General features: G+C 56.0%; 9 protein-coding genes and 1 non-coding gene across 10 annotated transcripts; 5 read left to right on the plus strand and 5 right to left on the minus strand.

Annotated features, from left to right (window-relative positions):
* Positions 1-2,153: 2,153 nt before the first annotated feature.
* BO66DRAFT_392438 (cell wall cysteine-rich protein) lies at positions 2,154-4,327 on the minus strand. The gene has a single exon (XM_025647509.1). The coding sequence runs from the start codon at positions 4,279-4,281 to the stop codon at positions 2,233-2,235; it is 2,049 nt and encodes a 682-aa protein (XP_025503332.1). The 5' UTR covers positions 4,282-4,327; the 3' UTR covers positions 2,154-2,232.
* An 890-nt stretch (positions 4,328-5,217) lies between these two features.
* On the plus strand, positions 5,218-7,234 carry BO66DRAFT_392439 (uncharacterized protein). The gene is made up of 2 exons (XM_025647510.1): positions 5,218-6,951; positions 7,023-7,234. The coding sequence occupies exons 1-2, from the start codon at positions 5,419-5,421 to the stop codon at positions 7,149-7,151; spliced, it is 1,662 nt and encodes a 553-aa protein (XP_025503333.1). The 5' UTR covers positions 5,218-5,418; the 3' UTR covers positions 7,152-7,234.
* Positions 7,235-10,253: 3,019 nt separating this feature from the next.
* On the plus strand, positions 10,254-11,159 carry BO66DRAFT_324531 (DUF3632 domain-containing protein; the record flags this gene model as incomplete). Its single annotated transcript, XM_025643838.1, has 1 exon — positions 10,254-11,159. The coding sequence occupies one exon, from the start codon at positions 10,254-10,256 to the stop codon at positions 11,157-11,159; it is 906 nt and encodes a 301-aa protein (XP_025503334.1).
* Positions 11,160-11,797: 638 nt separating this feature from the next.
* Positions 11,798-12,579, minus strand: BO66DRAFT_453048 (uncharacterized protein; the record flags this gene model as incomplete). The annotated part of the gene is made up of 1 exon (XM_025651974.1): positions 11,798-12,579. A coding segment is annotated over one exon (714 nt), but the record flags the coding sequence as incomplete, so codon positions are not given.
* Positions 12,580-12,885: 306 nt separating this feature from the next.
* On the minus strand, positions 12,886-13,613 carry BO66DRAFT_375629 (uncharacterized protein; the record flags this gene model as incomplete). The annotated part of the gene is made up of 2 exons (XM_025645660.1): positions 12,886-13,352; positions 13,415-13,613. The coding sequence occupies 2 exons, from the start codon at positions 13,611-13,613 to the stop codon at positions 13,201-13,203; spliced, it is 351 nt and encodes a 116-aa protein (XP_025503336.1). The 3' UTR covers positions 12,886-13,200.
* Positions 13,614-13,958: 345 nt separating this feature from the next.
* BO66DRAFT_471999 (GNAT family N-acetyltransferase) lies at positions 13,959-14,907 on the plus strand (the record flags this gene model as incomplete). Its single annotated transcript, XM_025652915.1, has 1 exon — positions 13,959-14,907. Exon 1 carries the CDS (start codon positions 14,191-14,193, stop codon positions 14,905-14,907), a length of 717 nt encoding a protein of 238 aa, XP_025503337.1. The 5' UTR covers positions 13,959-14,190.
* Positions 14,908-15,158: 251 nt separating this feature from the next.
* BO66DRAFT_t179 lies at positions 15,159-15,229 on the minus strand. Its single transcript has one exon. It is a non-coding gene; the product is annotated as a tRNA-Gly (tRNA).
* A 258-nt stretch (positions 15,230-15,487) lies between these two features.
* Positions 15,488-17,140, minus strand: BO66DRAFT_392440 (putative glutamine synthetase). Its single transcript, XM_025647511.1, has one exon. The coding sequence runs from the start codon at positions 16,988-16,990 to the stop codon at positions 15,632-15,634; it is 1,359 nt and encodes a 452-aa protein (XP_025503338.1). The 5' UTR covers positions 16,991-17,140; the 3' UTR covers positions 15,488-15,631.
* A 421-nt stretch (positions 17,141-17,561) lies between these two features.
* Positions 17,562-20,078, plus strand: BO66DRAFT_351159 (MFS general substrate transporter). Its single transcript, XM_025644736.1, has 10 exons — positions 17,562-17,674; positions 17,731-17,867; positions 17,933-18,015; positions 18,078-18,175; positions 18,225-18,345; positions 18,405-18,774; positions 18,840-18,970; positions 19,035-19,350; positions 19,435-19,540; positions 19,601-20,078. The coding sequence occupies exons 1-10, from the start codon at positions 17,584-17,586 to the stop codon at positions 19,672-19,674; spliced, it is 1,527 nt and encodes a 508-aa protein (XP_025503339.1). The 5' UTR covers positions 17,562-17,583; the 3' UTR covers positions 19,675-20,078.
* A 574-nt stretch (positions 20,079-20,652) lies between these two features.
* On the plus strand, positions 20,653-21,153 carry BO66DRAFT_101917 (uncharacterized protein). Its single transcript, XM_025641768.1, has one exon. The coding sequence runs from the start codon at positions 20,739-20,741 to the stop codon at positions 21,018-21,020; it is 282 nt and encodes a 93-aa protein (XP_025503340.1). The 5' UTR covers positions 20,653-20,738; the 3' UTR covers positions 21,021-21,153.
* Positions 21,154-21,258: the final 105 nt, after the last annotated feature.

The following is a 21,258-nucleotide window of genomic DNA, read 5'->3' on the forward strand; positions in this document are numbered from 1 at the left end:
CAAACCCAATGTTATCCTCCCAAGACACTCTGCGACGGGCAGTGCGTTGATACCAGCTCCGATCCGAAGAACTGCGGCGGCTGCAAGAAGCCATGTGCCTCAGGCGAGACCTGCACCGGTGGCTACTGCAAGCCACAGACTCAATGTCTCTTCCCCAAGAAACTCTGCAACGGAAAATGCACTGATACGAGCTCCGACTCCAACAACTGCGGGTGGTGTGGAAACAAATGTCTGCTGGGCACCACTTGCAAGTATAATCTTTGTCTATGGTGGTGGTGAGGCAGCCCTAGAGTCAGCCGGGGACTGTTTCGACCTGTCTGTGAGAGTTTCGTCGTGATGCTTCTGTTCTGTTTCCTACCAAGTTTTGCTGAACGTCTTTCTGTCTCTTTTTTGGCGTTTATGATTCTTGCGAACCAGTTTGGGCATTCCCGCTGGGTTGACGGGCGCCCTTTTTATCAACAAAAACTGTCCTCTCCGAATGCTTCCAGTTCATTTTGCAGCCTGGAACATTGGACTTTGAAATCGGGTGTTGCTGCGGGGTCGGTGGATACGCGTGGTGTTTCAATCATCGGTGGCATTCCTTTGCACTGTATTACAGTCCATGTCCAGTTTCCGTTCCGCAAGCCTTGGTATGGGTTTTCTCCCCCACCCCTGGGTCTCGGGGTTTCCCCATGCTGTAATGCAAATGCAGAGGTAAAAAGCAATCAGATTTTCAGTGTCAAGGGCGTTCCTTCCCTTCGGGTTATGTAGCGAGGTAGTCTTTGGCTGCAATGAATGGTCAAAGATAATAGTAGTCTCGAAGGTTGGGTTGCCGATGGGATTTGCCCTGACAGGATCACCGAGGTGATGCGTCGTAACGCCATATACCTCGTGGCTCCGATCACGGGGGAACCATCACTATAATCTTTGGCGGAATGCTGTGTAGATACAATTTAAGGTAGTTCAGGCGCGACACTCTAGCCCGTCTCCCTTTTCACGATAGAAGCTAGCACAGACAATATACAACATGGTCACGGCAGACTCGTGCGCTTTCTATAGGTCACGTCGTGTTAGACTCGCATACATTCAGGTTGGTAGTCATCCATAATCATCTTCAGCATGAGTGAGTAAAAGTGACTGGCGGCGGCTAAGGCGCGACGGAGAGCCTTGAAAACATCCCATGTAGATCCTCAGCTGGGCAGCGTGAGGATAGCTTAAGAGTCTTGTCAAGTAAAACCAGCTAACACAACTTGACAACAGCTCCGACAAAGCGATCGGCGTCCTTTTTCTGCTTCGCCTGTTGGATTAGTAAGGCAGAGGAAGCGTGATTATTTGCTCATGGCTCACGGCTCATGGCTCATGGCTCATGGCTCATGGCTGAGCATGCCCGCGAGATGAGAGGAGCAAGGGTTGTGGCCTTGACCTATTCATTGTTCCGTCAAACTCGTCCGACGGAGCCCATGGGCACTTTTTACCAGATCGAGCAACGGTCTTGGAATCGCACGATCTTAAGGGGGAGGTGGCGTGTTGCGCGAGCTAGCAATTCAAAGGGGGGGGGGGGGGCGCTGCAATCCTCGACCATCGATCTCGATCGATGCCGATCGTGATGGTTTCACACGCCTTATACTTACCCCAGGCGGTTAGGTTCTGGATGTACTTCGCACATTATGCGGCTTTTGGTTCGATTTGAGGAACTTTGCATCTTGCATCCTGTGAAGGGGTTTCAAGAATTGCAAATGTGGCTACCCAAGAACAGTTTCTAGGGCTGAGAACCTGCATCAGACTTGATTGACATCTTGAGCGCAGCCCGAAGTCCTTCTTGATCCTGCGTGTAGACCCTATTTTCCAAGTCTCTGCGCAAGATAGATTCATGAAGAGATAATGCGGACTTGGCATGTCCTTTGGACTCTATTTCCGAATCTCTCGCTCTTTTCCCGGGAGGAATCATCATCGGAAGCAAACGGCAAGCCTAGAACATAGATATGTATCGCTCGAAATCTGCCCGGAGACACTGTACATACTAGCTTGCTCTATGCGGGGAGATCGAGAGTCTACCCATCTGGCCTGGGTCTCTAGCATTGCCTCCGTAGAGGACTCGGCACTCACCAGCCAGAGGTACGCGATTCTACGTTTCATTGGTCAAAGAAGCGTGAGCTTATAATCACATTCACATTAAACAAAATACTCAATTACAACACCTTTCCCAAAATCCCTGCCACATAAACCATGCATCACATATCAAAGCACCCTAAACTAATACAACCAGTCGGCACACATGCCGGTGTGACGATCATAAAGCGTACCGTCGACGCAGTTGGGCTCCCCCAAGCCGGTCGGGGGGCAGTACTCGAAGTTCAGGCAGTCGCCGCTCTCGAGGGCGCACTGCTTGCCGTTGAAGACCTGGCCGGGGGGGCAGGCGGGCGGGGAGATGGCGACGCACAGCTTGGACTCGGGGACGAAGACGGTGCCGGGCAGGCAGTTGGGCAGCTTCTCGGCGACGCACTTGCGGCCGTTGAAGCGCATGCCGGGGGGACACTCGGGCTCGAAGGGGTGGGCGCACTCCTCGCCGTCGAAGACCAGGCCGTCGTCGCAGAGGGGCTCGGTGCCGACGCAGGTGGTGCCGTCGAAGCTGGTGCCGGCGGGGCACTCGGGCCGGTTCTCGGAGACGCACTCGCCGTCGACGAGGTGGTAGCCGGGCTCGCTGCACTCCAGGGGCACGGTGCTGATGCAGCGGCCGTTCACCCACTTGTGGTCCGCGGGGCAGCCCGGGTTCTTGCGCGAGACGCACTGCTTGCCATCGAAGAGGGTGCCCTTGGGGCACGTGGGCACGCCGACGATGCAGCCGCCCGTGGCGGTCAGGGTGGAGCCCGCGGGGCACTTCGGCACGCTGGTGGTGACGCAGTCGCCGGCGCCGTTGGGGACGCTGCCCGCCGGACACGAGGGGGTGCTGGTGGCCACGCAGCGGGCGCCGTCGAAGACCGTGTCCTCCGGGCACGAGGGGAAGTGCGGCGTCACGCACTCCTCGCCGTCGAAGGTGCTGCCCTCCTCCGTGCAGGTGGGCTGCAGCTCGGACACGCAGTTCTCGCCGTCGAAGGTGAAGCCGTCCTCGCAGGCGGGCTGCTCGATGCTGACGCAGATGGTGCCCTCGAGGCGGGTGCCGGGCAGGCAGTTGGGTTCCTCGGTCGAGATACACACGCTCCCGGTGAGGGTCAGGCCGGGGGGACAGGCGGGCTGCTCGGTCGACGTGCAGACGCCGCCCTCGAGGACGTGGCCGGGAGGGCATTCGGGCTGCTCGATGCTGACACAGCGGTTGCGCTCCAGCTTGGAGCCGGGCGGGCATTGCGGGATGCGCACGGGCTGCTTCTGGCAGTGCTGGCCCACCTTGGTCGTGCCGGGGGGGCACTTGCCGGTCTCATCGGTGTCGAAGACACAGACCTCGCCGTCCCAGATCATCTCGGAGGGACAGCAGCGGGCTGTGCCGGAGGCGAAATCGGCGGAGAGGTCGCTGCCGGGGGGACAGGTGGCTTCCTCGGTCATGACACACTTCTTGGTCACCGGGTCGAGCTCACTGCCGGGAGGGCAGGCAGGCTTCTCGGAGGTGACGCACTTGCCGGTGGTGGGGTTGAAGCTGGTGTCGGGGGGGCACGACGGACCGGCCTCGTCGACACAGACGCCATCCTTGTTGAGGACGGTGCCGTCTTCGCAAGTGGGACGGATGGTCGAGACGCAGTTCTTGAAGTTGTCGTGGAACTCGGTGTCGGCGGGACAGATGGGGGGCTGGACGCTGATGCAGTTGCCGCCGCAGGTGATCATGCCGTGAGGGCATTCGGGCTGCTTGGTGCTGACGCAGGACTTGCCGTTGAACTTGTAGTTCTCCGGGCAGCCGGGGGTCTGGGTGGATTGGCAGACTTTGCCGTTGTACTCTTGCCCCGAGGGACAGGTTGGGGGGCCAGTCACACAGGTCTTGCCCTTCAGCACGGTGGGAGGAGGACAGATGGGGAGCTCGGTCGAGACACAGATGCTGCCGTTGTAGTCGCTGCCATCGGGACAGATGGGCTTGATGGTCGACACACACTTGTCGCCCTTGCGAACAAAGTTCTCCGGGCAGTTGGGAACGCCCAAGACACAGTTCTTGCCATCGAACTCGGTTCCCTCAGGACAACACTTGACCAAGCCGGAGGCAGGGTCCTGCAGAGGACGGATGTCGTCCAGGGTATACTTGGTCTTGCCGGGCAGCTTGGCCTGGACCTGGGCAGCACTCAGGGCCACCAGAACGGCCAACAAAGACCCCAACTTAGCCATGATGCGTGGCTGTAGGGGGAGAGGAAGTTGGAGATGGGGAGAAGAGATGGTGAGGATGATTAAAGGCAGAGACCACCGGGAAGTGAGGGTATTTATACCATGATTCCCCTCGCAGCGATGACGGATTGTCTTTGGCTTCTCCGCGCCTGGTGCTCAGTTCCAATACTGATCGGATTTGCATCTCCGCTTCATTTCAGCTTGAGCCACTCAGTCCAGTGGATCAGACGCCGATCACTTCGGTTCTGGGAATGGGGAGCTGGCGGTGTATGTATCTGTCTCTGCGTGAAAGCGATGAGATGCTACACCGATCAACTAGTCCTACTCCAAAAGAGCAGTGGATAGCTGTGGGCTCAGCTGAAGTGGTGAACTAAAGTCAGCTCCGCTTGAAGTAGCATTCTCGAGGAAAGGGCAGAGTGGGGACGGGACGTCAGGATGTGATCTGTGATCGACAGCGAAGGGCGAGCATGGAGGAAAAAAGTCCCGACACGATGAACGCTAAATCAGATGTGATCGCTCAAATGCTGCAGCTCAAGTTTGGGTGTTTGCAGGGTATCGATGATACTGATGGTATTCAAGGTATTGATGGTATTGAATGGACGGGAGTGGGGCGTCAATCGAAGCCGGGGCGGAGCGAACCTGCGTTAGCGCCAGCCAAAACCCTCATTAGTGAACAGTAATTCATTGTGATTGATCAGACTAGCTTGACTGCCAAACACCCCGAGATGCTCCGCGCGCATCGATCGCCTCGGTTAGATTGAGCTGACGAATTTGGTCATTGCTCCGTGACTTGTGCAGTAGCTGTGGAGATCTCCAAGGGATCAGCATCCGAAGTATACGTACTGTAGGAGTCCGCGTATTGTTAATGGTTGTATAGATGTGACGGGAGTCTGCTATCAGCCCTCCTGATGGTTAATGGCAGAGGAAGACCCATGGGATCTTAGGTCAAGCTGAATTGGAAAAGCCTTGCTTTGGTGAAATTGCGTGCAGGCTTTCACAGCCCATGACATAGTCTTCTCCGTTCTTATAAAGTGATCACCGAACACCCTACCGACCTACCACAACCAACTTATCTTTCTTTTACTCTAAATTCAACTCCATACCTGTGCTCTCTTACTGTGCAGAAAGAGTGACGGTGATATGCTATTTCAAGGCGCCCTTTTTGCTGCTTTGCTAGGCACTACGGTGGCCAGCAGCGGCTCCAATTCCAAATGTCTATCCTCCAACACGGTCGGGGCGGCCAACTACCAACTCTGCTGTCCTGAAGGCCAAGGCTCCGGAAAAGGAACCGTGGGAGATTCCGTCTTCGAGTTCACCTGCGGCCAGTATCTCACCGGCAAGAGTGGCGCGGGCACGCAGCACCGACAGGTGAACAGTGCCAATGACTGCGCCCAGCTCTGTTCGAGCCCGGACTGTCCCGGAGCCTCCTGGCACAGCACCGGGAAGAAGTGTTTCGTGCTAGGCAGCGGAAATACCGACTATGCTCCTTACTCGCCGGCAAGGGATTGGATGGTCCTGACCAAGTCGGCGGAGACCCCCGAGGACCCCGATCCGGAGGAGGATTGCAAGGAATTCATCGATGCGGCCAAAGAGACTGCCGCTGCACAGTGTGCCTCGGAGAAGGAACAACAGAAGAAGGAGTGTGAGAGCAACAAGGCCAGCGCTCTCACGGAGGCCAAGGCTCAATGCGAAGCCGCGAAAGCTCAACTCAAAGAGCAGGCCGCCACCGCGGCGACCCAATGTGAGGCGGACAAGACCGCGGCGCTGGAGCAGTGCACGACCGAGAAGGAGCAGGTTCGTGGGGAGGAGAAAGCCAAGTGCGAAGCTGAGAAGGCCGAACTCGCCAACGGCGCCACCGCCAGCGCAGAGCAATGCGAGGCCGACAAGGCCGCAGCGCTCGCGGGCGCCAACCAACAATGTGCGACCGAGAAGGAGCAGCTTCGACAGGAAGGAGAAGCGCAGTGCAAGTCTGAGAAGGAGGCTGCCAGCTCTCAGTGCCAGAAAGAGAAGGATGAAATTCGCCAGCAGGGCGACAGCAAGTTACAGCAGTGCCAGGCCGACAAGGAGGCTGCCAGCTCTCAGTGCCAGAAAGAAAAGGATGAAATCCACCAGCAGGGTGACAGCAAGCTACAGCAGTGCCAGGCTGATAAAGACGGCGCTCTCACCAACGCCAACGCTCAGTGTGCCACGGAGAGGGATCAGCTTCAGAAGTTGGTGGATGATGCTCGATCGCAATGCAAGTCCGAGAAAGACGCCGCCGCCTCTCAATGTGAGAAGGAGAAGGACGAGATCCGCAAGCAGGGCGAGAACCAGCTGCAGCAGTCCAAGTCCCAGTGTGACGCCGAAAAGGCAGGCCTTCAGCAGAAGATCAAGGAGTTGGAGGAAAAGGCCTCGTCGGTGGGGAGTGGCACTGGTGGTGGTCAGTGGCTGTCGGTCGATGAGAAGTGTCGCAGCAACAGCTGGAGAAGTCTCTGCGATGGCACCTGTTCTCAACGAGAGTTCACTCTCGGCGGAGTGGATTTCCAGGTCAAATGTAATGTCCGCACCAACGGGGCGGTTGAAGAGATCTGGTGGCATCGCCAATCGATTCTGGAATGTGCTGAAGCATGTGCCTTGACTCCACGTTGCTTGGGAGTGGGATGGAGGAGCTTCGGCGGTGAGCCTGAGAAGGGAGTAAGTAGCCCTAAAACCATGAAGCATCCAGGCTAATCTCAGTGTGCTAACCACCAAATGCAATTATCTAGGTCTGCCATGCTAATATCAAATGGGATCATATCTACCAACTCGTCAACACTCCCTACCCTTACTCCGGTGGTGAGCATCTTATCTACGCCAAGGGTCGCATCACTCCGACTGGAGCTCCTGGCACCTGAGAATGCTCAAGTACATACACCAGCCACATGTCGAAGCCAGGGAAATCAATCCTTTCTACATTTCAATGTTATGAATTCTTTAATTGAAAGTCAAATTCCATTTTGTAGTGAGATTTCATTGTAGCATGCCTAGATTACTCTACTCCCTACCATCACCATAATTCCTCCTGAAGTTTGGAGACACATGCAGGTCAAGGAAAGTAGCGTGCCGGGCACAGGGACAATCGAGTACGGTACGATGACGGTATCGTAAATCAGATCGGAAATCATTTTCAGCTGTGGGGGCTGCCAAGAAGATCATCGGTGGGGTTCGCGCGGTTCGCTCGGAAATATTCACCTTCTCTCCAGTCCTCATAGCTCTAGAAATATCCATAATTCTAGGCTGAGCTTTACCTTTAGGCTCTCGGAAGACACTGATTGCCGAGGCAGGTTTCATTCTCCTTGTCTTTTTTTACGCTCGGTTAGGATCCACAATCGAAGGTTCTCAGTGTTCACCGCTGTTCATTGTATCTGGAGCTAGTAATGAAATCTGGTTGCGGCATCGGCCCGTCCTTTCCATGACAAAACATGGATTGCAAGCTGTCATTTTGCCCATCACTGTCTACCATCGGTCAACATCACATGTGGAGAATTGTCCAGGATAGGTGAAAAGTCTCACTTACCTGCTAGATGAACCTGGCCCTGGTCGGAAGATCTCACCCCACCGAGCTTTAGGCGAGATCGCCCGAATTGTGCCGCAGTTTGGGACGCTGGGATTGCTGAGGAGCTGCAGTGCTGCAGTGCTGCACACTCGCTGGGGAAGCTGTGGAGCTGAAAGATGCTCTTGCTTTTCCGATCTTTCTTCCTCAGCTGCTGTCGTACGCCAGTCGTGGAGCTAGGAGCTATCGATCTACAACCCTCTTGCCCTTTTCTTCGACTAGTGCGGGAGCTATCCTGAAAACCTGACTGCAGATCACCCTGTCGCTCGGTCCTCGAGCTGCATCTGAATGCACTCCGGATATCGCCGGCTGGCTGGGAGGTGACGTCTCCCTTTGAATCACCATCTTTTGATCGCGACCGTGGCTATCAGAGCTTGGATGCTTCCGTGATCGCGACAGTGAATAGGTTTTGAAAAACGAAAAAAAAAAAATAGAGAAAAAAAAAATAGAGAAAAAAAAATAGAGAAAAAAAAAATAGAGAAAAAAAAAATGAAAGTTGCTAGCCAATGTCGATCCACTGCAGGTAGAGTGCCCGATCCACTCGTCTGTACTCCGAGATGTACAGTACTAAGTATCATGGCTCAACAGAATAAGTGGTCATTCCGCTGGCCCGGATCGGATGAGTTCGGTTGGCAAGAACGAACTGCCTCAATGCGCAACTCAACCAAACTACTATGTACTGATGTTGATTGCATCCTAAATCGTGTTCTATGAACAGCTCTCCCAAGGTACTCACGCTTTGCACCATCTCACTTCTCATGGGTTTTCTCAAGTGCCCCATGGTTGAATTGTACTAGTAGGAAGGTTCACCGAACTGGGCAATTTTCGCCCCTACTCCTACTTACTGCTACTTTACCTTGAAGTGCAGATACTCTCCGTGATAATCCTCTGCGCTCCACTGGTAGAAGCACTGACGAATGGGAAATTGGATCTGGTTGTAATCTCTTGTACCTAACATGTTACATGATATATATGGCAGATCTTCTGCTCAACTTCTGCTCAACAGGTAGACTATACCTGTTTTACAGGCTGTCTGAAAGGCATTATTCTAGATACGGCTCGGGGAGTTATAACTCATGGCCACAGTGGGGAACCATCCTATACGACTTATGGTTGTGAAAATACACTTATTTATCGCACTTCTGAATACCTCCAATATTGTATGAATTTTCTAGGAGTTAATTCGCAATCTGGTTTTCAAGGTGAGGGTTAACGTTGTAACTCTTGACTACGTTGACACCACAAGGCCTTTCCACTTGGGAGTGTACCATTTAGGTATGAACGTAGTTTCAGTTTCTCGTCCTCCTCTTAGAGGCTCCAGACTCCAGACTCAGATTTCCAAGTGATAGAGACACGCACACATTGGGAAAGGGATTATTCTGTCTAAGTCCCATATACACAGTATCCAAGGCATCGGCAAGCTACAGACAAGTGTTGATCCGTCTCAGCCCTAATGTGACTTGTGCCTGAATCCTTGTCCCGTCACATCGATCAAAACTCAAAGTCGATTAATGTAATTGTCTCATGATTTCTGCAAGGCAATAACCGGTGCTTGATAAAGATACCACAACTGATCCAAGGTGAATGTTACTCGACTACGGCTGACATACACTACTAGTCAGAGTGGAGTATATGCCATAACCGCGAAGAAGACCGTGCGTCACTAGGGGTTCAGTGAATTAATCCCGTAAACACGCTAATGCAATATCTTGTTGATCGCTTTGAGGTGATTGTCCCACGTTGTCCCTTAGTCGCTCCAATGCTGCCGCCTGTCATGCTGGGTCCCATTCTGACGAGCCCGCAGTGGAGCGTGAGCAGAGCTAACAGAAGGTGCCTGTATGCCACATGCCTAGAGCTCTGGAGGGGCTACGTAGCAGACAGCGTGTTTTTCCGTGGCTAGTTACAGAAATGGTCGATCAAGCATTGAGCATTGTGATACAATACTAGTGCACAATAGCAACCCCACACGATATCTTATGATTGCTGCTTCTCCTCTCACTCAGTTCCAGCCCCAGACACAAGCAGTTTTCCTTCTGCGTCCTATAATGAACATCAGCTCTGACCCACGGTTGGTCTGGCTACGCCCAAGTGGCCAAGCCTCCACCGTACAAAGATCTCGAGTAGGTATAATGCACGTGACATATCTTTTGTCTATACATCTTTGAGAGGGTGTCCCTGACAGAGTGATGATCTTCTCCTATCGAGTGCAAGCAACAAAGATACATCATCCCTTGTATTGAGCTTGTCTACTCAGCATAGATGGTATTGAGGATGGAGACGTCTATATAAGCCACTCACCGCTGCCACAATTTAGTCCACCATCCTCCCCAACTTCACAAGGTAATCCACCCCTTTGAGTCTCCAATCACCAACCTCTGTTACAACTGACATCATGGACGGAATCATGGCAGGCCGAATCCGGGAGTACGGGTTCGGTAGGCGGCTCACGCAACACCGGGAGTTCTGGATCATCCACGCGCTGGTCAACAACCCCGACAAGACCGCGGAGGAGGCCATCCAGGAGCTCCTGCAGGAGCGCGACAGCCAGTTCCAGCAGGGGCGGAATACCCACCGGCCCTACGTGCGGAACCGGCTCAACCAGCAGCATGCATTCCACACGATGCAAGCGCTGTGCGAGCTCGCCTATCTCCTCCCTCCCGACGAGCAGACCAAGCTGCTGGACCTGGTCATGCGGCTGCAACGGACGGCGGTGCACGACTCGGCCGGGCGCGGCGGCATCGTGAGAGTGGCGTTCGCCGACCGGATGTGGACCGATCTCCCCAGCCTCCGCGAATACATCAACCACCGGTACACGTTCGCCCCGCTGGACGTGTTCAAGGGGCTCCCCACGTGCCGGTGTACGGGGATGCAGCACCGCACGCCCTGCGGGGATCACTGCCGGGACTATCCGCCGCAGGAGGTGCAAGAGTGGGAGAATCGCAACTGCTTTATCGCCCAGCTGACGAACGCCATCCCGCGGCTCGGCCATCGCATGGACTTCTCCCGGTTGGGACTCCGGCTGTGCGCCCGCGCGTTCGAGAACGCCGACGTCAACGCGCTGGAGGAAGAGGCGGTCCGCGCCGCTTGCTTCTGGTTCGCTCTGGCGGGGAAGCGCATGTGGGATACCTGCGTGGCCGGGGATCAAGTGGATGAGCCGGAGGCGGAGGAATCCAAGGCTTTTGACCGGGCCCGCTGGTCCTCCTGGAAAAATACGATCAACTGCTTCGGGGTTCACTTGGTGCGGCGAAGTACACAGGCGCTGATCAAAGATGCTTTGGCGTCGATGGACCAGGCGGAGCGTGGACAATGAACAATGGCATTGTTGTGGGTGGAGTCGGGGAGTGCAACAAAGAAGCCCTCTCTCCCTCACCTCCACGCCTCCACACCTCCACATATGGCCAGCACCCATGCAAAGCACGAGTGACCCCGTCGTCGCTGTTTTCATATTCTGAATGAAGGTAATTCCATCAATAACAACCAATAAAAGATACAGAAGATACTCTTGTCTTAACCAGCTAATTCATACAATATCTTTGTCCTCGATCCACCTTGAAAGGACGCTTTATCGCTCCCGGCGCTGATTGCTGGAGATCTCCTCTATACATCAAAGGCACGACAAGCCTCAGTTCACACAACCACGAGGCCTTGTAAAGCCGTCGAAATCGATGCAAACAAAGCAGAACGACGACTCTTCAGGCTCCGTCCCACCCAAACTTATAAATATTTCATTGAGCCCCGCTCCTTCAGCCCCTTCCCCTTTCCCCCCCTCTTATCAGCTCATTCCTCGCAACGCTTATGGCTTACGAACAACCTTGTAAACCCACCGTGACGGTAGTCCTATGCCCCCACAGATCCAATCATAAACTCAGAATTCCAAGAACAAGAACAAGAACAAGCAAACAGAAGGTGACCCCCTTTCTGAACTGCTTCTCTCAGGCTAACACTACCTCCCACCAATACACTTAGCCCTGCGCTACAACCACCACCACCACCAACCCTAACCCAAACCCAGCCCTTCAGATCCGACACAAATGGAATGCTACGGCCTCACGCGGGCCCCGCACTACGGCTACTGGCCGTACCGACAGCAACACTCCTCCCCGCCGTCCTCGTGGCAGGCGCTCGTGATGCAGTACTTCCCGGTGCACGAGGGGTTCGTGGTGAAGCGGGACGACCCGGTGGTGCGCGACTCGCTGGCGCACGGGGGCGGGTGCGAGGCGCGCGGGTACGAGATGCTGACGGTGCACAGCGCGAGCACGGGGACGCACCTGACGCTGATCGCGGGCCACAGCGCGTTCAAGGGCACCGACTGGCCGCTGCTGATGTCGCGGTGGCCGCGCCACGACGCCCGCGCCCCGCGCGTCTCCTTCGCCGGCATCGTCCAGGGCGACCGGGTCCAGTTCTACGCCCACCACCCGTGCCACGGCCTCCTGCTGCTGGGGCTCCGCGGCCTCTACGAGCAGACCATCTTCTCCACCCGGACCGACGCGCCCCGCATCCGCGAGATCCTCGCCCAGTTCCGCGGCTTCGCGCGCACCCCCGAGCGCGCCGCCGAGACCACCCTCGAGGCCAGGGGGTTGGACTACAATCGCCGGTCCGGGGAGGAGGGGTGGCGCACCATCGCGAAGTATTTGTGGGCGTATCGGTCGACGTCGATTTGATGCAGCCGTGTGGGTGGGTCGGCCGTGAGGAAGGTTGATGTAAGATTTGTGATGGTTGTGATGGGTGTCTGTGTTTGTGTTGGTATAGTGGGAAGAGGTGGCTGGCTGGCAAAGGTTATGGAGCGTGCCTGGATTGCACGCCGCCAGCGGAGAAAAGTTTTTGCATCGGTGGTTCAAAAGTTCTTGGAAAAAGGGAAGTACTGTATATGTGTGGGAATGTGGATAACTACACTGGGTGTCTGTTTATTTTCGTTGCAGTACATATTGTGTATCTCTGTACATACGTAGCTTGTCGCCTTTTACTAGTTGTCTTTCGGATACTGCTAAATGCCTCTGCTATTGCAGATGGTATCTTGAACACTCCAACACAGATGCCCACGCACCTCATCTATCTAACCTAGCAACATTCCAAAAATCAACACTTACCCTACGCCATCCCTACAGCAAAGCCAACAATGCAATGCATGCACCCCACCATCCCTACCGACTGCCCAAGCAAACCCGACTTGGCGGAGCTTGTCCCTAATAAAGTGATTACTAACCAATCCCCATCCCCGCCAAGACCCGGGCATACAATCACAGCACAAAGAAACAAATTCCATTCATTATCCATTATTCATATTTCCACACTCAAAGACTCGCTTTCATCGCCGATGACCAATCCTCCGACATCTCTTTCTGACCGGATTCTCACATCTCAAACCCGATCCCCGCGCCGTGATCGGGCGACTTCAAGATCCGGTCGTACTGCCGGTCGGCCATGAAATCCGCGCGGGCGATCTCGGCGGGGCTAGGGTGGTGGGACTCGCGTTTGCCGTGGTGGCTGTGGTCGTGGTGGGTGCCTGGGATAACCAAAAACAGATTAGTTGGGTAGGTAGAGGAGCACGGGGATGGAATGTCGAACCTTCGTGGGCTACGGCTGGCGGCGCAGGGGCCCTGGGGTCGTGGGGTTGTTGTTGTGGGTGGTGGTGGTGGTGGTGTTGCTGTGGCTGCTCGGGTGCTTGGGCGTGGTGGTGGTCGTGGTGGTGGTCGTGGGCCTGGGAGGGGTGTTTGTTGTGATGCAGATGCAGGGCGTCTTCGGCTTTGTGCAGGAAGCTTGACATGGTGGAGGTTGGTTTGTTGTGGTGGATATCGTTCTGCTGAGAGCTTTGGTTTGATGGTAGGTATGACTTAAGATTTCTTGGCTAGCGAGGCGTTCGACCTGCCATTCGACGCATTCTTTATACCCGTGAGGAGTGCCCAAGGCATGACATGACGTAAATCAGATAACGTGCTGCCTTGAGTAGAGATATGGGTTGATGTCCCCGGCTGGATCTCCGCAGCCATTGGCCTTGTTGACGTCATCGCGGGGGATGTGGTGATTGCAACGCCGAATAAGACCTGATGGATGGTTCGGAACGCGCGGCATGGATCATGGATGCAGTGAGTCGCAAACAAACAGACTCCCCCTCCCCTTTCCCCCGGGCTGTGAACACTGACACTGACACTGACACTTGGTTGGCCGGCCCGTCCCCGAACCCCTGCTAATCCATAATAGGCTGGTTTCCAGAACATTGGCCCTGTCCAGCCGCCCGCGGCTGTCTTCGAGTCCTCTTTCCATCACTGCACCCTACATCAACCACAGTGCCTACTAGTAGTTACCTAGTAGTAGCTTATCATATACATCCATCCAACCGCAAAATGCACCCTCCAGAACCACCCAACCACCGCTGGACCCCCTTCGCCATCCTCACCCCCCGCCTCATAATCCTCCCCACCCCAATCGCCATCTCCTCCCCCACCTACCGCAAACTGTACGCCTCCCTCCACGCCAACCCCGACTTCTGCACCATGGGCTTCGGCGCCCACTTCCCGGCGCGCCAATGGACCGACCCGGAAACCCGAGACGTGATTCAAGCCGGCGACATCGCGCGCTGCTGGCGCGTCCGCGGGATGGGCGACTGCGCCGTGGGGCTACGTCCTTCCTCCCTCCCCATCCCCATAGCCGCGGAATCCACCTCCAGCCCCGACATCACCATCTTAACAGGCGAGGATGTCACCCGTCTACCCACCGATCTGGATGCGATCGAGTGGGTGGGCTACGCCGGCGTCCGCGACGGCACGACGACCTCGATCCCCGCCCGCGAGGCCGGCGACCCGCCCCTTCCGCCGTGGGAGGAGATGGTCGAGGTGCGCTACGGGGTGGCGCCGGGGCATTGGGGCAGGGGGATCGCGGCGGAGGCGGCGGCGGCGGTGATGCGGTGGGCGGTGGCGAGGCGCGGCGTGAGGAGGTTCATTGCGGAGACGGAGCGGCCGAATGTGCGCAGTGCGAGGGCGTTGGAGAAGTTGGGGTTTCGGCGGAGTGGGACGCGGTATTGGAAGGAGCCGGGGGAGGTGGAGTGGGAGTTGGTGGTGTAGGTCAGTTATTGCTGGGGAGGGCTGTTGGGGGGGGGGGGGCTTTTGTGCTGTATATACTGTGTGTACAATGGCTGCCAGTGACTTTGGACGAAATGTGGATCATGCTTTATGGTGACTCTCGCCGCCCGGTAGACTACAGGGGCTGCATGCACAAAAAAGTGGTGGGTTGGATACTCGGGAATAAAGGGGGGCGGGCATCTATCTGGTTATCGGTGTTCCGGGAAGAAGACCACCAAAAATAAAAAAGCAAGTGCATCATCCGTGAATCGAACACGGGCCTCATCGATGGCAACGATGAATTCTACCACTAGACCAATGATGCTGGCTACTTGTTGTCCTCAGCCGAGGTTTGCTACAGGCTCTTGTCCCAACAAGCTACGTATAAATGAGCCGAGGGCCAAAGGTTCAAGCCCCGCCGAGTCCAGATGGGTGAAGAGAGTACAAAAGATGCGAGAATAAAAAACAAGAAGAGGGGGGTATAAATGAATTGGCAATACAGGGCTATCATCCTGCTGAGTATGTAGCCTCATTGCGCTGATTATGGGGTCGACAGGACACTTTCTGTGAACATCAAAGCATTGCGGAACAGTGATATATTGTTGCGCGGCCATCTGACGACCTACTGTTGACGACTCCACCTCCACAATAGAACAAGCATCACAACGAAACACACCTCCAAGCATTACAATAGAATAAAATTCAAGAACAAGACGGCCCGCGTCATCTAGAACAACTCAACAAACAGCCCCCGCACCTCCTCCGGATCCAACTTCGCCAGCGAAGCCACCTCGAACCGTTTCGTCGCCACATACAGATCAATAATCCTCCTCCCGATCACGCTCGCCAACCCGTCCACATCCGCGTGCAGCACGTCCAGCGCCTCCTCCAGCCTCTTGGGCAGCGGCTCTCCGGGGTCCGCGTTCGCATTCACCGGATCCCCCAGATCCGGCCAGACCAGAGGCTCGCGGCCCTCCAGCCCCAGCAACCCGGCCCCGATGACCGCCGCCAGTGTGAGATACATATTGGCCATGGCGTCGACGCAGCGGATCTCCCACCGGCCGGGCTCGAGCTTGCGGACCGGCGTGAGCCGACACTCGGTGCCCCAGCCCACGGCATCGGCGCCGCCGACAAACGGCTTGAGCCGCTCGTACGAGACATCCTGGGGCAGACAGAACGCCGACAGCGCGGGGAGCCGCCTCAGCATGCCCGCGAGGAACGACGCCTCGAGCTCCGGCGCGGGGTTCGGCTGCAGCGAGAGATGGGTGTGTTGGCCGTTGGCCAGCGGGTCGCCCGGCACGGGCTTGGGGACCATGGTGACGGCGCACCCCAGCGGCGCGAAGGTGTCCTTCAGGTAGCCGTGCACCAGCAGCAGCTGGTCGACTGCCTGCAGGGGCGGCTTCGGCCCCAGTGCGAACTCGTACTGGCCGCGGACGCCCTCGGTGTGGATCGCCTGGATGTCGACCCCGCGCGCCTGCAGCTGCAGCACGCACTGCTCGACGTGCGTGTAGCACGGGTCGCGCAGCCCCGCGACCGAGAACAGCCCCCAGCCCCGGCTGTAGCGCTCCAGCCTGCCGGTCTCGGGGTGCGGCTTCATGATCACGAACTCGACCTCAAATCCCACCAGGAAGGAGAGGTCCCATCGCGTCTGGGCCTGTTCGAGCACCCGAGAGAGCGTGTGGCGCGGACACAGCGCCTGCGTCATCGGTTGCCCCGGCAGGGTGTAGTCCAGCGAGCAGAGCACCTGCGCGCTCCCCGGGCTGATCGTCGGATGCAGCGTCGTCCAGTCCGGCACGAGCCAGAACTGCGCGTCGGTCGGGGTGCCGGGGATGAGGTGGTTGTCGACGGAGCAGGTCAGCGCCAGCCCGGTCGCTTTCATGGGTTGGCCCTCGGCCAGTTGGGCGATGGCGGTGTCCAGCAGGACCACGCGCGCCCGCTGCACGCCCGAGTAGTCCTGCCATTGCCAGCGCAGGAATTTGATGTCCGGGTGTTCTTGTTGAAACTGCCTGAGAATCTCGACTGCGGGCGAGGGCGTGGTTGCCGCCGTCGCTGGCGGGGTGGTCAGTGACCGCGACAGGAAATTCATTTTTTTTGTATCTGGGAGGGCCAATTGTGGAAGATACTACAGAGTCAGCCAAGTGAAAGATGACGATCGTCCGTCAGCAGACCCTTTGGGCTTATAATAGAATTATACCGAGTGAGGGAGTGAGTGATTCTGCAGCGTGCAGACCCGGCCCCTTTTGCTGCAGATCGCACTTGCCCTCTTGTTTCTGACGGCGTATGCGGCATGTATCGAGGATCGGCTGCCGTCAAGCTGCATCAAGCTGCATCGCGATCGATCCACCCCCGGTGGGTCTGTCTGCCTTAGCGGTAAACAATCGGAGGATTTGTGTCTCCGATTGACAGTGTGACACCGATTGTGACAGGATTGTGACACGATGATCATGGACTATTGTCTTGGCTGCATGAGGTGGCTTGACGATCGTCCGGTGCATTGCCCCTTTCCGTTTAGGTGCAATTGAGTTGATGTGCCCTAACTTTCCCTGCCCGGGCTGAGGGGACCGAGCCTTGCCCGACTCAGCTTGGGAGCTCAGACGGCGCAGTGATAATTCGGACGTCATTCCGTCTGTGCTCACTTCTGTTCCTCATGGTTTCGGCTTTCGTCGAATTCACACCAGCATGGCGCATGAACAGACTCCGTTGTTGCGCAAAGGCGACCGTCCGCCGACCGGCAAAGGCTACTTCAGTAGGATTTTGGCGGGCTTAGTTGGTGCGTGATGTCTGAATCCGTGATAATCTTCAAGCTGACTGGAGATCGCACCGCAGGTGTCTTCCTCGCGAGCGCAGATAAGTCCATTCTGTTGGCGACTCAAGGCGAGATCGCCTCGTCGCTGCATTCGCCGTCCAGTGCGTCGCTGCTGCTGGTCATCTACAATGTGGGATTCTGCATCGCATTGCCGGTGGTTTGTGGCCCTCTGCAACTTTACTACCAAGGATGACGGCTGACGGCTGACGGCACTCGATCTAGTATGGCTTCCTGAGCGACATCTACGGTTGTCGACGATTCCTTCTTTCGGCATACGGCCTCTTCGCGGTTGGATGTTTGATCTCGTACGTCGTTCATCGAGACTCAGTCATTGGATATGGGCCTGAACTCATGCTGGATTCAACAGTGGCATCTCCGATACCCTATGGCCCTTTGTTTTGGGTCGCTTGATCTCAGGGATGGGCGGTGCAGGCATGACCGATCTCCTCTCGGTCCTGGTGAACGGTAACTCTCGTCATACCGGGGTACAGGGCGATGCTGACGGGACCCCAAGAAATGTTCGACATCACGGAAGTCGCATCAGTGCGAAGCTACATCATCGCAGCTGGGATCGTCGGCCAGGGCTGTGGAGGACCCTTGGGGGCGTTGGTCGCCGACCTGGTCGGCTGGAGATGGTAGGCTCGGAGCCTTGGGCTGAATCAACTCCTGTGACTGGACTGACACTGATGCTCAGGTCTTTGATCGGTCAAACCCCCATCGCGATGCTCTGTCTGGCTCTTGCGCAATGGCAGTTCTCGACTACCCCGGCCACTGAGACACATTCAACCAAGCACCTGAGTCTGTGGAACTTCGACTACTTTGGGGTGGCCAGCTTTTTCATCCTAGTCACGTCTTTCATCCTAGCGACCACCGAGGGGGGAATCGCCTATCTCTCGTCTCAGACTCCAGCCTTGCTCGCTGTGTCGGGGATCTTTCTCATGGTGTTTGTGCTGATTGAGCGGTTCGGGACCAAGCACCCCATCATCCCCCCTTCGATTGTCTGTTCCCCAGGGCTTGGGGCCCTCTTCGGTGGTCAGATCATCTACTTTGCTACCGTCACCACCGTCAGTTTATGCCCGATCCCTACCACAACCCCCCGCCTAAAATTGACTCCAAACCACTCCCACAGATCTTGAACAACCTACCCGCCTACCTCTACCGAATCGACCACCTCTCCAACTCCGCCATCGCGATCCGCATCTGGCCTGCAGCCCTAGGCCTAATCTCCGGCTCCATCATCGCCGGCAAAGCCCTCAGCAGGTGAGCACCCACCGAGTCCTACCACACCACCCGCCGCAACGACCCTAACAGAACGCGCCAACAGAAACCTCCAATCCCGCAAACTCTCCCTCATCGCCCTCCTCATCACCCTCGTCTCGCTAAGCCTGATGGTCCTCCGCTGGCTGCACGGCATCCAGCCCCTCGAAGTCCTGTACTGCTTCCCCTGGGGCATCGGCGGCGGGCTCTTTCTGTCGGCGCAGTTCATCGCGCTGACGATCCGGGCGCCCGCGGAGCAGCTCGCCAGCGCCATCGCCGTGTACCACCTCGCGCAGCAGGTGGGCCAGATCGTGGGGACGAGCGTCAGCGCCGCCGCGCTGCAGCGGGTGTTTCGGGCGCGGGTGGCCGTGGGGTTGGGGGAGGTCGCAGGGAAGCGGGGGGTATGTGTTTCCTTTCCACTGTGTATATGGCCGGGATGAAATGTGACCCCTAACTTTGGACGACAGTTGATCGAGCATATCGTCCAGGATTATAACTTCACCAGCACGCTGCCGCACGGGATTCAGGTAACCGTGCAGGAGAGTTTTATCGAGGCGTATCGGATTATTCCTGGTATGTTGCCCCCCAATGCCCTCGCCTATGAGTAGATAGTCATTCTGACAATGAGCATAGCATCCGCTCTACTCCTTTCCGCGATCGTGGGGCTGATCGTGCTGTTCCCGAAGAAGGAGCAGGTCGAGGAGTGAGGAGCTTCCCTCCAGGCCACCCCACCATTGTCGGTATCGTCTCAGTGAGAAGCACACCCTGAAGTAGCTTACCGGGTATGAGTAATATGTAATGTCAAATTGTCCACAGCTATGATGGAGACGTTTAAAAAGCATGATCCTTTAATTTCAATCTCAGAGCTTCTTCCAGAACAAAAACCTACACCGCTTCCTGGCTAGCCTGACTAGAAGTGCGAAATTCTTCTCCGCTCGATACGAAGTAAACAAACACCCGACGCAATGGAAAAGATCCGCCCCCCCACTTGTTGCAGCTGATTGGTCGATCTGGATCTACCCGTGGAGTCGGGTGGTTTGTCCATGGTTCGAATCTTGAATTTCTCTTACATCATATCATATCTAACCTTCTTTACCTCTGGTCGGAAAAGGAACAGCAAAGGGGAAAAGGGGTTGCTGCAGTGCACTGACCCGATCAGCGAGGATGATGCAAGTCTAGCGTCAAAGATGAGGATGGGTTCGTGGCGTGGACTCAGCCAGCCCTCAAGTTGCGTCCTTCTTACTACGCTGACAGCAAGCATTAAACCTTCGTAGCCCATCGCCATGCATCATCCCGGTGGTTCTGGGCCATGATATGCGTCATGATGCTGTCTCTTCTCGTCAATCCTGGAGATGCTGAGAGGTGATGCAGCTGCATGACAGTCGATCACTCTTCGGTGTTCTGTGGTGGGCCTGTGGCGGGCGTATGTGTAAAATACCCGTATCACAAATGCGCGGCAAGCAGGCCTCTTTCGGGGATCCACTTTTCAGCTCGCGGGAGAATCGGACGGATCTGGTTGTTTGGAGGTCGATCTTGGGGGTTGTAATTTTGCAGGGAGTTCTCCGGAACTACGTACTGTACACTAAACTAGGTATGTAGGTGTCCGGCCTTGGATTTGGGTGGGACTGCGTTCTCATTTCTGTTGTTGACGCTGGGATTTTGGGGGTTCTGGGGTTGCTTTTGTTTTGTACTACATAGAACATGTGTTGCTCTATCTTGTTACGTTGGTCCAATACGCATGGAGGATACTCTTCCGCATTGAAGATTAAGCATGGACGGGAAGATGGTGAATCCCTGCCTCGATGTTGCAAGTCCAAGTCTTTTGCTCCTTGGACCCAAAGCCCAAGACCCACCTCACTCAATCACTAGGTATTTACTCAGAGGAGTTAGTCTAGGCCAGGTAGTAAACAACCCTCTCGTCACAAACTCGTACGCAGCGAATCCTCACTGCAGATCGTTTCACTTTGACAACCCTGCATGCCCCAGTGGTCCGGTAGTCGATGAACCATGTGCTCCGTCGATGAGTCCAGCGACTCCAGCCAAGTCTAGCTGATCAGGTCGACTGCATCGCGGAAATCCCATTTAGACTCCATCCCACCCCCTCCCCACATCGCTGCTTCCCTGTACTCTTGTATTTTGCACGTGGTTCAGGGAAGGCAAGTCCCGCCTGGTAGACCCAGGCTCCCAGTAACTTACCCGCAAGCATACCTATCTTTACCTCCTTCGTCAGGCTCTTGATCCTCCCAACCTCCCAGTACTACATCGCCTCACCACCCACTCATCTTATTTCC

Source organism: Aspergillus aculeatinus (assembly GCF_003184765.1).
Source record: "Aspergillus aculeatinus CBS 121060 unplaced genomic scaffold BO66scaffold_28, whole genome shotgun sequence".
Classification (NCBI taxonomy): domain Eukaryota; kingdom Fungi; phylum Ascomycota; class Eurotiomycetes; order Eurotiales; family Aspergillaceae; genus Aspergillus; species Aspergillus aculeatinus.